The 10,808-nt window shown below is 31.2% G+C and overlaps 2 protein-coding genes across 2 annotated transcripts in view; both read left to right on the forward strand.

The window, feature by feature from the left end:
- The window catches only part of LOC127732641 (dedicator of cytokinesis protein 9-like), a 401,298-nt gene that overhangs the window by 156,070 nt on the left and 234,420 nt on the right, over positions 1-10,808 (forward strand). The window lies entirely within an intron of this gene.
- On the forward strand, positions 70-10,795 carry LOC127732642 (tRNA (guanine(37)-N1)-methyltransferase-like). Its single transcript, XM_052241746.1, has 4 exons — positions 70-875; positions 4,716-4,904; positions 8,495-9,103; positions 10,103-10,795. Exons 1-4 carry the CDS (start codon positions 164-166, stop codon positions 10,156-10,158), a joined length of 1,566 nt encoding a protein of 521 aa, XP_052097706.1. The 5' UTR covers positions 70-163; the 3' UTR covers positions 10,159-10,795.

A 10,808-nucleotide genomic window follows, 5' to 3' on the forward strand; every position in this document is an offset into this window, starting at 1 on the left:
TAGGCAATGTATTATTACTACCCATTAGTAAACTCTCCTACTCTTTAGTGAAGAGGATCAAAGAGTAGCAACTTCCTGTTGATAAATTTTCTGCACGTTTCTCTAAGAAGAAATGACAAAACGTCCTTATCTTTGAAAATTTAATTGCTAAATAATTTCATTCATGTTCATTAAACAGATTTTTCACCGATTTATACCAAGATTGTCATCTATAGACTCCAAAAGACTTGTAGTTGTAAGAACTGAAACAAATGGACAGAAATTCCTCCAAGTTGCGAATTACCGGTTTTTTGATAGAGTACTTCTGATTAATTTACAGAAGTTTACAAATAAGGCCATTTCATCAAATTTCTTTGATATTTTCAACAAATTGAAATTAAAAATGGATAACATTGACTCAGAGTCTGAGATGTTAGAACTGTGTCCCCCAAAACAGGTTTTAGGAATGAAAGTTTTGGACAAATCTGCCTTCAAAAGGACTTGTAAAATTCCAGGAGTTAAAGTACCATTTCAAGCAATAAAACATATGAGTAAATGTATGAAGTTATCAATGCTGAGGATGCCAAAACTGAAACCAATAGCAGATCTTGAAAACTTTGATCCTGATTATAAATCACACAAGCTATTTCTTCTCAATCCATTGAAATACAAGTCACTAAATGATTTTAGCAATGAAGAAAGACAAATGTTCAAAAAAGCTGATGTAGACTTGGAAAGCTTTCAGCAGTATGATATAGAGTTGTGCTATGAGAATTGGACAGCTTCAGAAATAATTCCAGCTATTGTAAAAACCAATGTCTCTGGATTTTCCATTATAGGACATATAGCCCATCTTAATTTAAAAGAAGAAGTCCTCCAATATAAACATATTATAGGTAATAATAACTTTAAAGCAGTTATGCAGAAACTGTTAGTTAAGCATGTGAAGTAAGTTAGAGAAAATGTTGGTTGTAATTAATACTTCATAACAATCTAAATGTACATCACATGCTAACCTACATGTACCTTGCAGTGGCGGATCCAGAACTTTTTGTAAGGGGGGCCGCTCCAGTCATGCTTCAGTGATTCCCTATATAATCAACCAAAATTTTCCCACAAACGGGGGGGGGGGGGGGGGGGGGGCCACCCTGGATCCGCCCATGCCTTTTTAGCTCCAATACATGTCAGTTGTGTACATAACATTTTGCCTGCCTTTGTCTTTCAATTGAAAATAATTAAAATGATTTGGAACATTTAACTGAACTACCACAATTTTTTATGAAATATAAAAGTATAAATGTTGAAATAAAATACACATTTTAGAACAATTACATTGTGCAGATATCATGTTTATCATGTATATGTTATTTCAACATGTTTTTTGTTGCTACAACATTTTAACTGCATTGAATTTTAACCTTTTTTTGTTTAACAATTCAACCAACCTTCAAACAATAAGTAAAGAATTATTGTCTCCATCTAAAATGGTTTTTAAATGAATTATTAGCAACACTGAATTGGTCATGTTGGAGACAAACTTGCATACAAGTACATTCATCATGTATAGGAATTTTTAAAACATTGCACATATTCAAGTTGTAATATTTTAGTTTGCATTTTCTAATTATTATTCTGCTTTAATACTGATCAAATGCTGATAGTTTATTTTCTGGTTGATCTGGAGGTAAAGTCTTATTGGATATCAAACTATTTCTTTTTATATATAATTCGTCTCAAATTTAGCCCAATAATGTTAGATCTTCAAAATTTCGTTAGCAAATTTTTGTTCTTCCCTCAGCGAAATATACATATATATGTGAATTTCAGTTATATTGTCTACTTCTTTGTATTTGTCACAAACTTATTGTTAAAAGTTTAAATGGCGATAAATATTTGAATATGAATATATCAGTCAGGGGAATTACTGAAATAAGTGATTTATAAAATCACTTATTTAAGTCATGTAAGTAGCAAATTAGAAATTCGGTGATTTTGTAGTTTTACCAAAATTTTTTACATACACTGGTATAGATTATATCTTATTATTAGTAAAATTGAAAAAAATAACCTTTTGCTTCTTTTAAGTAGTAAGGTTCATTCATACCTTTGATGCAATCATTCAGCTGTCAATTCTATATTTGTTAAATAAAAATGCTATAATGAAGGCTTTACATATAAATGAACTAATACTTATACTGTATTAACAGATTTTTCCCAGCAGTGGGAGTATTTTTCCTGTAAAATTCAAGGTTTCATCCTACAGGTTATGTAATATGTTACTGTTGGCTATCAAAATTTCACTGTTTGGGGGTGTTGAAATTAGTGGGGGTATTTAAAATAATAATCCTTAAAGAAGTGATTTTTTGGAAGAAAATAGAGGTCTGGGATCGTATGCATAAAGCTACTTAAGGTGAGATATCCAATCGTAATTCTAATTTATCGTAGGACATGTAGAAAAATCCGTCCTTTGGGAACAAATCTTTACTTAAGTAGCTCTATGCATACAGGCCCTGATACTTAAACAAGTGATTTTCATGTCATTATCCCAGATTCAGTACAAGGTCATCACCTGACATGACCAGTCATCCTATAAAACACAGATGTTGGTTCTGATAATTTTAGAAACATAATTAGTCCCTGGATCATTAGTATTATAGATTTAAAGCTACCATAAAATTAAATCACTTAGTCTAGTGATTAATTTGTACTACATGTACTTAAATATGTGATTATAAAAGAAAGACAACACTTACTTTCAACATTTCTGGACAAAATGTTACTCGAATTGGTGATTTAGAAATCATTCATTTAAGTAATTCCCCTGACTGTATATTGATGAGCAACCAAAACAGACATTATAGGTTAATGTGACACTAAATGTAATCCAGCAGCCAAGACATACAACGACAACAGACTAAAAAATTCAAACAAACATACAAATAAATAAATTTGAACATGTAGTTTTTTTTTGTTTGCACATCTTTTTTTTCATGAGGAGTCAGGTGTTGGTCATAATAACTATAAAGTAAATAATTCAACCAGTCTTAATTACATTGTTGTAGCTAAAAAGAATAACTTGAAGGAAAGTTTGTGAAACTTGTTTGCTTTAAAGATCGGGTTTAATTTACTTGTAGATGCCTTTTACGACACTGTTTAAAGTCATAAACAATTATAATGAAACTAGCGTCAATGTAGATGTATTGTGTAGTATATACACAGTAATCTTTTGTTGAAATCTGTATTTTGAACTCTAGATGTCTTTTTTAGCTCACCAGGGCCCGAAAGGCCCCATGTGAGCTTATGCTATCACTTGGCATCCGTCGTCTGTCGTCGTAAACTATTTCAAAAATCTTCTCCTCTGAAACTACTGGGCCAAATACCTTCAAACTTTAACTAAATGTTCCTTAGGGTATCTAGTTTATAAATTGTGTCCGAAGTTTTGATCCATCGACAAACATGGCCGCCATGGCTAAAAATAGAACATAGGGGTCAAATGCAGTTTTTGGCTTATATCTCAAAAACTAAAGCTTTTAGAGCAAACCTGACATGGAGTAAAATTGTTCAATTGGTCAAGATCTATCAGCTCTGAAATTTTCAGACGAATCGAACAACCCATTGTTGGGTTGCTGCCACCGAATTGGTAGTTTTAACAAAATTTTGCAGTTTTTTGTTATTATTTTGAATATTATTATAGATATATATAAACTGTAAGCAGCAATAATGTTCAGCAAAGTAAGATCTACAAAAAAGTTATATGACCATAATTGTCAATTGACCCCTTAAGGAGTTATTGCCCTTTAAAGACAATTTTACACAATTTGTTTATCAAGTTTGCTAACATTTAAAAATCTTCTCCTCTGAAACTACTGGGCCAATTACCTTCAAACTTTAACTAAATGTTCCTTAGGGTATCTTGTTTATAAATTGTATCCGAAGTTTGTATCCATCGACAAACATGGCCGCCATGGCTAAAATTAGAACATAAGGGTCAAATGCAGTTTTTGGCTTATATCTCAAAAACTAAATCTTTTAGAGCAAACGTGACACGGGGTAAAATTGTTTAATTGGTCAAGATCTATTGGCCCTCAAAATTATCAGACGAATCGAACAACCCATTGTTGGGTTGCTGCCACCGAATTGGTAGTTTTAACAAAATTTTGCAGTTTTTTGTTATTATTTTGAATATTATTATAGATATATATAAACTGTAAGCAGCAATAATGTTCAGCAAAGTTACAGATCTACAAAAAAGTTAATATGACCAAAATTGTCAATTGACCCCTTAAGGAGTTATTGTCTTTAAAGACAATTTTACACAATTTGTTCATCAAGTTTGCTAACATTTAAAAATCTTCTCCTCTGAAATACAGGTGAGCGATTCAGGCTCTTGAGAGCCTCTTGTTTAATTTATTGGTTAATATTTCATTGGTGTTAACCTCCATGTAAACAATGTCTTTTATTCGTGAAGTAAGAACTGCATTGAAGAATCCTGTAGTTAAACTTTTTTTTCAAGATAAGGTATATATTTAACTACTTTTATATAATCTTTAACCTAATAGCACATGCATTCTCCATTGACTGATTGTCCTGTGTTCTGGTGAATAAATCAAATTCTGAGAAAGAAAAGCAATTACTACATAAAATATAAAGACATTTGATATTTTATATACCTGTAAATATAATGTTATTATTCTTGTATCAGTATGTTGATCATTCTTCAATAATTTTCATTGCAGGCCAGGTCTTAATGGATAAAAACCCTTCAGTGAAAACAGTAGTAAACAAAACTGGTCAAATAGACAATACTTTCCGTAATTTTAAAATGGAGTTAATAGCAGGAGAAGATAATATGATAGCTCAAGCAAAAGAACATGGATTTACATTTGAGTTTGACTTTTCAAAAGTATATTGGAATCCCAGATTGAGTAAGTGTTCTTTAAGATTTTATTATTTTATTGTACACATCCCTGTATAATTTGGCCCATACCAGCAAGATATTTGTTTTGCATGTAGCTTAACTTACAGATGATATGTCTATTTTCATTAAGTACAATTGCAATGTACAAAAATGATGCAACAAAACATAGCTGTATTACACTTTGATAGATATAAGAAGATGTGGTATGAGTGCCAATGAGACAACTCTCCATCCAAGTCACAATTTGTAAAAGTAAACCATTATAGGTCAAAGTACAGCCTTCAACATGGAGCCTTGGCTCACACCGAACAGCAAGCTATAAAGGGCCCCAAAAATGACTAGTGTAAAACCATTCAAACAGGAAAACCAATGGTCTAATCTATATAAAAATTTCGTAAGGGTTCCGCGGAACCCAGTGTCTCGCCTTCTTTTGCGGTTAATCGCAGTCTCAACAAAAATGAGGAAAAAAATCAATAAAAATATTCCTTTAGATACTATCTTTTGATTGTAAGAAGCTTCTGTCAAAGTTTGGTATAAATCCAGGATAGTTTATGAATCTAATAAATGTTTTAAAAACTTTAACTGCAGACTGTATTTAATGTTAACTGGAAGAAAAGCTTAGAAGTCCATTTATAAGTATAATACGGATAAACAGGTACAATTTAATTTTAACAAAATTTCCTTCTAGATACTAGCTTTTGATCATGAACAAGCTTCTGTCCAAGTTTGGTACAAATCCAGGATAGTATTAAGAAAGTTATTAAAATTTTAAAAACTTTAACCACAGAGTGAATGTATTGTTTCCTGGCAGAAAAACTAAGTCCATTTATAAGTAAAATATGGAAAAAATGAATTTTTTTTTAACAAATTTACTTCTGGATACTATCTTATGATCATAAATAAGCTTCTGTCATAGTTTGGTACAAATCCAGGATAGTTTAAGAAAGTTATTAAAATTTTAAAAACTTTAACCACAGAGTGAATATTTGTGGACGCTGCCGATGCCGACCCCAACGGAATGTAGGATTGCTATGTCTCGCTTTTTCGACTCAAGTCGAAGGCTTGACAAAAACGAGAAACAAGAAACACTTATGAACCACATCAACAAACGACAACCACTGAACATCAGGTTCCTGACTTAGGACAGGTGCAAACAAATGCAGCGGGTTTAAACGTTTTGATAGGCGCCAACCTCCCACCCTACCTGAAACAATAGTGTAACATCACAACATAGAAAGACACACTATAAAATATCAATTGAAATGGCTTGAATCAAATTTGCATTGATATCCAGACTGATCATTTACAAGGCTTATGTTTAGTATGATTAGGGCCTCTGGGAAGATTAATTGTATAACTAACTTTGTAGTTCTCTAAAATAGAGTGTTGTTGTTGTTGTTGAGTCAGAAGTATAACTTGTAAAAGTAATTTTTATAAACTTGATACTGTAAGTGAATATTTTCTTGTAAATTTGTCTGTTTCAGTTTCCTTTTCAAAGTTTGAATAATCTCCCCACAGTCTGTGTTTCAGTGATCTCCTTTCTTGTTTTATTTTTCATATGCCTTTAATACTTGAATCTTAGAATCTGGGCTATTGTAAAATTATGAAAGTGAATAGCTCTCTTAGTAATGTCTTATTGCACACCAGAAAATGAAGAATTTTTAGATACTGGTTTAATCTATGTACCACAAACTGTATTTTGAAAAACTGTTACTGTTTTTTATATGATGATTTACAAAAATGTCCAAATAATAAGACAAATTGGTTGTATTTTATTTAAAATGAGATGAATATAGTATAGGTTAAGGTGATATTTGGTATAATCAAGGATATTTTAATATACGGTAGATAGTAAGCTCTCCAGTGCTTTTTACTTAATATTCTAACATGACGTTCTTCAAACGCTTTGAGTACACACCTGTGGTAAAATATGAATATATTGTTTGGGCTGTTCCGATTGTACTCCCACGTCATATGCTTTTTTATGAATGAGCTACCCGACGTCATAGAATGATGACGTAAGAATATAAGCATTTTACGGGAAAATACACGCTTGTGAAACCAAAAATCATCACAACAGGAAACGTAAACAAACAATGCTAAAATGTGTTATATAAGCCATTTTTTGTATACATATAAGACATATAAATACAATTATCATTTAGATTCATCCTAACCTATCTAAATATGTTATTGTAAATAGTTTAAGCATGCCACTTATTCAGTTTGCTCTGTTCTTCTACGTCAATTTAATAGTGCATTTATTTATGGGAACGGCAAATAATGTCTTCACCTAGAACAGTTGCCATATTTGTCCTATTAAAATCGAAATAATTCATGGGGGCTTGAATATATCGTGATCGCTCAGGGTAAAATATTTGTCATAAAGGGCCAACCCGTGGTAAAATCACGATATGTTTAAGCCCCCATGAATTATTTCTTAAATAAAACAGTGCCTGTTTGATTGTCTGAAGCAAGATTTTGACAGCCAACTGACATGACTGAGTAATTTAATTAAATGTTCAAGCTACATGTATAGATAGGTGATTCAAAATCTTTGTTTTCAATATTATTTATGTAAACCAATACCAGTTATATATATATTTATAAGACATGTATTACCTAAATAAGACTTAGTAAGTTAGTAGTCATAATTTAGCTATAGAATGTGGACGTTACTCTGCAATTTCTAAAAGTAATAAACTCTGTATTTTTTGTAAGGATGACATTGAGGATGAGATACATTTCCTCAATTTAAAATGTCCCACTTATCAAGGTCTTTAATAGATCTTATTTTATTAAACCTTATTATTGGAGAAAACCTTCTACAAAATGTATATGTATAAACATGATAAACATGATAAACATATATATACATTAAATGAGTTTGAATAATCTTAGAGAGCTATGTAATTTTGGTAAATTCATATTTCGTGCACAAAAATTAAGGTCTAACATGTTGTAATACATTTCACACTACCTTCTGCTATCTATGTTTAATGTGTGTAGTTTATATGTTGTATGCCTTTAGTTGTTATGACTTTGGTAAATAAAGATTATACTTACATGTAGGTTGTAAGCTGGTATTTACATGTAATTACACAGTTAAATGAATTAAATGCACACAATATTTAAATTAAACTGTTACTGACTCGATATTCTATAAATTCATCAAACAGTAACTGAGCTTGTTATATACATACATGTAGTTAAACATTTTCCAAAGTACAGTTTGGTACAATGGAAATTACTTCAAGCAACATTTCAGTTGTGGTTGTGTATAAAATAAGAAATGTTCATCAAACAATTCTTTATTTTCACACTCAAAAAATTATCTATTGATTTCCAAGGTCAGACATGTCAGAGGTCAAGATGGCAAGACAAAGTTTTTGATTTAATCTATATCATATAACCATTGAAATTGACGCCTTTTTTTATAATGATAAAAGGGTTACAAGAGTAACAAGCAAATCTAAATGAGCAAAATGAAAGAACTGATTTTGATCATTACTGAACCCCTAATAAAATGCACCCTTATGAAATTTTGATAAAAAAAAAAAAGTTTCATACATGTACATGTATATTGTTTACTTGTAGGTTCCGAGCATCAAAGGGTTGTTAATGAAATAAAAGAAGAAGATGTTGTATATGATGTTTTTGCTGGTGTAGGACCATTTGCTATACCTGCTGCTAAATCAAGGAAAGCTATTGTTTTTGCCAATGACTTGAATCCTAGTTCTAATGAAAGTCTCTGTAAGAACATCAAACTAAACAAAATTAAGACAGAGATACACTGCAGTAATTTAGATGGAAGAGAATTCATCAAGACAATAGTCAAACCTGATATTTTAAAAAGATGGGAAAATTATATGGAAACAGGAAATAAGACAAATTTGAAAGTTGTTATGAATTTGCCAGCTCTTGGTATTGAGTTTACTGATACATTTCAGTCATTATTTGCTGATATTGATGATAATATAAAACCTACATCATCAGATTTACTTCCTTATATGTATGTGTATTGTTTTACAAAGAGTGAGACTCCTGAAGCTGATGTGAAACAGAGATTAGAGAGTACAATAGGATCACAATTACCAGATAACTTTACCATTCATAATGTTAGAAATGTAGCCCCTAATAAAGAAATGATGTGCGTGTCTTTCCATATGCCAGCTGAGGTTCTATTCAGGCAAAAACCAGAGGAGGGTAAGCTGAATGTTTATTCCTTAATATTAATTTATTCCACACGCATGATTTACTATATCAGCAGAACCATAGCTCTTATGGAAATAGGGATGATTTTTTTGTATTTACAGCCCACAAATACAAAAAAATATCCCAACTGAATACTATTCATTTGAGTTTTTGATGGATTCATTTTTATCTGTGTTCTTACAACTTACTATCTTTTAAAGAAATTTATTCTTTGTTAAACACAAGTACCTGACTACTATGACTACTGGTGTTATGTGTAATTACTTGTACACATCCTGAAAAAGCTTAAGTAAAGTAGACACAAAGATATTCATTTAAAAGTTGCTCTTGCTTGTGGTGATTGAATCACATTCAATCAGGGTGATAGCTGGTGATTTAGATAAATAAAAAGTCTGATTTACAACCATGTCATATAATATTTTTTGAACATACAGAGATATATTTCAGTTCTAATCACCCATAATAACCGCCATTGTGTCACCACAAAAAAATGTTGTCTTATGCCATCTCTTAATGATTTTTTTACCATTACTTTTTGGAGAACTTTGTGGTAATTATCTCTGTTTGATTTATTCCAACTGTTTTCACCCTGGCATAGCCTGGGATATTTAGGGTTCGACATATTGTATAGACACCTGTCAACCGACTCACGTCCGTTTATTGTTGAAGACTGCATGTTGACCTCAAGATGGCTTTAAGTTATTAATCTCATTGTGTTGCTGTCTCATTGATATATACCCAACATCTTCTTTTGGTCATACATTTATTTGTTATTGAAAACTTTGTTATATTTTCTATAGGAGAGATATTGTAAGATAAATATTCTGACCATTTTTTTATGTTGATTTACATGTACATATAAAGAATATTGACTTAATGAATGATTTATCAGTAACCAGACATGTTTGTATTATATAGATATATGTCATATGCATCATGGTCATAGACTGAAGTGAAACTTTAAAATATTGATTTACTTTTATTTTTTAGGTTGTGGACCAGAAGTGAAGAAAAGAAGGATAGAACTTGAAGAAAATAACAGTTGATTTTACATTTGTTTATTAATTGTCACTTTTTGTATCTTCACCGAAACTGCTTGGTCAAATTTAACCAAACTTGACAGGAATGATGTAGGGCAGGTTTTTAACAAATGATCCTTATTTGGTTCTGATTGGAAGAAAAACATGGCTACCAGAGAAAAAAAAATTGATTCTGATTGGCCAATTGTCAAAAATCTTCACTGAGATGACAAGTCAGAAAATGATGAAATTTCAGGGGAATGATAAAAACAAAGCCATTTTAAGCTAAATTTCTCAGACATTTATACCTTGAGTAATTAAGGGGTAAATTTGCACGGAGCCTCTAATTTGGTTAAATTCCTATACTTCCTTTAAGGTAATGTTAATCCACATTGATATCTATAAACAATTACATAAGAGTTGTAGCATAATCTTGACTTGAAGTCACCATCTTACCTTAAAAGGTTGTATGTAGTGTGATGAACTCATTGATTAAATCTTATTAGTCCCCTACAGACGAAGTCTAAGGGGATTTTAGGTTTGCACTCTCTCTGTCCATCCGTCATTCCGGCAAATCAGTTTTCCACACTTTTTTTCTTCGTGCTTGTAGGTATTTATTTGATATTTAGTGTATTGTTTTATCATGATAAGTTACAGATCAAGTTCGAATTTTGTTC

This window comes from Mytilus californianus, unplaced genomic scaffold (genome assembly GCF_021869535.1).
Source record: "Mytilus californianus isolate M0D057914Y unplaced genomic scaffold, xbMytCali1.0.p SCAF_26, whole genome shotgun sequence".
NCBI classification, from domain to species: domain Eukaryota; kingdom Metazoa; phylum Mollusca; class Bivalvia; order Mytilida; family Mytilidae; genus Mytilus; species Mytilus californianus.

Coding starts and splice junctions, on each gene's coding strand:
- LOC127732642 (XM_052241746.1), top strand. CDS start 164: ATGTTCATTAAACAGATTTTTCACCGATTTATACCAAGATTGTCATCT. Junction 4,905..8,494: donor ATATTGGAATCCCAGATTGA/GTAAGTGTTCTT, acceptor GTTTACTTGTAG/GTTCCGAGCATCAAAGGGTT. Junction 9,104..10,102: donor CAGGCAAAAACCAGAGGAGG/GTAAGCTGAATG, acceptor TTTATTTTTTAG/GTTGTGGACCAGAAGTGAAG.